The 1,622-nt window shown below is 38.2% G+C and overlaps 1 protein-coding gene across 1 annotated transcript in view; it reads right to left on the bottom strand.

The window, feature by feature from the left end:
* The window catches only part of vwa8 (von Willebrand factor A domain containing 8), a gene marked incomplete at both ends in the record, with an annotated part of 104,173 nt that overhangs the window by 85,336 nt on the left and 17,215 nt on the right, over window positions 1–1,622 (bottom strand). The window contains 1 exon segment of the mRNA XM_014029805.1: window positions 60–227. Within this exon segment, the coding sequence (XP_013885259.1) occupies window positions 60–227 (168 nt within the window).

Below are 1,622 nucleotides of genomic sequence, written 5' to 3'. Positions count from 1 at the left end.
CTCTAAACCATAAGGTTTTGATAGGTAAATGTCTGATGTGTGTCAGGGATGAGGCCTACCTGCAGCAGCTTGTCATAACGCTCAGCTGAAGTCAGGAAGCGTCCATCCTCCAGCTGCATTTCTCTGTTCTCCAAGAGATTGTTGAGAACCGGTAGAACGTTTCTCTCTGCCTTCTCCAGACCCTCAAGGACCAGAACTCTACCTTGTGTTGCAGCTCTCACGGCACACTAGAGACAAAATTATACAGTAGGCAATCAACACTAATCAGTGATGCTTGTTAATTCTCAGCAAGCAGACAGTTAGGGTATGTCAGGAAACAATCTGAACCTGCTCTACCAGCTGCAATCATTAGTTYTTAGCAAACAGAAAAATGACTATAACTCAGTCAGTTTTCCTGATATCAGGCTAAAGTTTGATGTGGTAATATCTAAGAGTCATTCACAACAAATACTCTGAGAACTAACAGGTATACAAGCTCGGTTTTTAAAAGTTTGGCATACATTTTTGGAGTCAACTGTGTCTTCTAGCAAAATATCTCTTGAACAAATTAACATTTTTTAATAAAACTCAGTAATTACGGGCTGTACATCTAGAAATCAGAAATGTTTGAAACCTTTACAACTCAGWATGGCTGCCACCACCAAATGACACAAAAAACATTCAAAGGGGCAACATCTCAAGTCAGTTTTAAAAAGGTTAAGTTGTGGTAGTAGCTGAGTTTTATCCCTAACACATACTCCAAACTGGCAGCATGGCGGCTCAGTGGTTAGCACTGATGCCTCACAGCGAAAAGTCCTGGGTTTGATCCCTGGTTTGGACCTGGGGTCTTTTTCTGTGGAGTTTGCATGTTATCCTGGTGACTGTGTGCTCCAGTTCCCACCCACAGACCAAAAACACAATAAACTGCCTTCAGGCAAAAGCTCTGAGATCTCAATCCTATCAAACATTTATGGGCAGTTCTGACAGTTGGCCCATTCCTCTTYGCAGTTCTGTCAAGAGGAATGGGCCAAAAGTCCTGCCAACTACTGTGAGAAGCTTGTGGAAGGAAATCTAAAATGTTTTAAGTCATACAGTTCAAGGGCAATGGTACTAAATACTAATGAAGTGTATTTATATTTTTGACTAAAGGAATAAAAATTGCCTTAAAAATTTTCTCATTATTCTGGCATTTAGAAAATAGAAAAAAAAATTGGTGATTCTAACTGACCTAAAATGGGAAAAGTTTATTCTGTCAAGAAAGTTATTCTTATTTCATGTCAGACACTGTGAAAAACTGCATACTGCACAGTATATGTGTCTTTTATACAATGTATGTACTGTATTTATTCGTGTATAATACGATCTCGTGTATAATACGATGTCATGTACAATAAGATCTCGTGTATAATACGACCTCATGTATAATACGACCTCATGTATGTGTAATACGATCTCATGTATAATATGATCTCATGTATGTGTAATACGATCTCATGTATAATACAATCTCATGTATAATACGATGTCATGTATAATACGACCTCATGCATAACACGATCTCATGCATAATACGACCTCGTGTATAATACGATCTCATGTATAATACGATCTCGTGTATAATACGATCTCGTGTATAATACGAT

The sequence above is a fragment of the Austrofundulus limnaeus genome, unplaced genomic scaffold, assembly GCF_001266775.1.
Source record: "Austrofundulus limnaeus strain Quisiro unplaced genomic scaffold, Austrofundulus_limnaeus-1.0 Scaffold954, whole genome shotgun sequence".
Classification (NCBI taxonomy): Eukaryota; Metazoa; Chordata; class Actinopteri; order Cyprinodontiformes; family Rivulidae; genus Austrofundulus; species Austrofundulus limnaeus.
The sequence above is the reverse complement of the archived record's forward strand: the minus strand, read 5'-3'. Positions and strand labels throughout refer to the sequence as shown.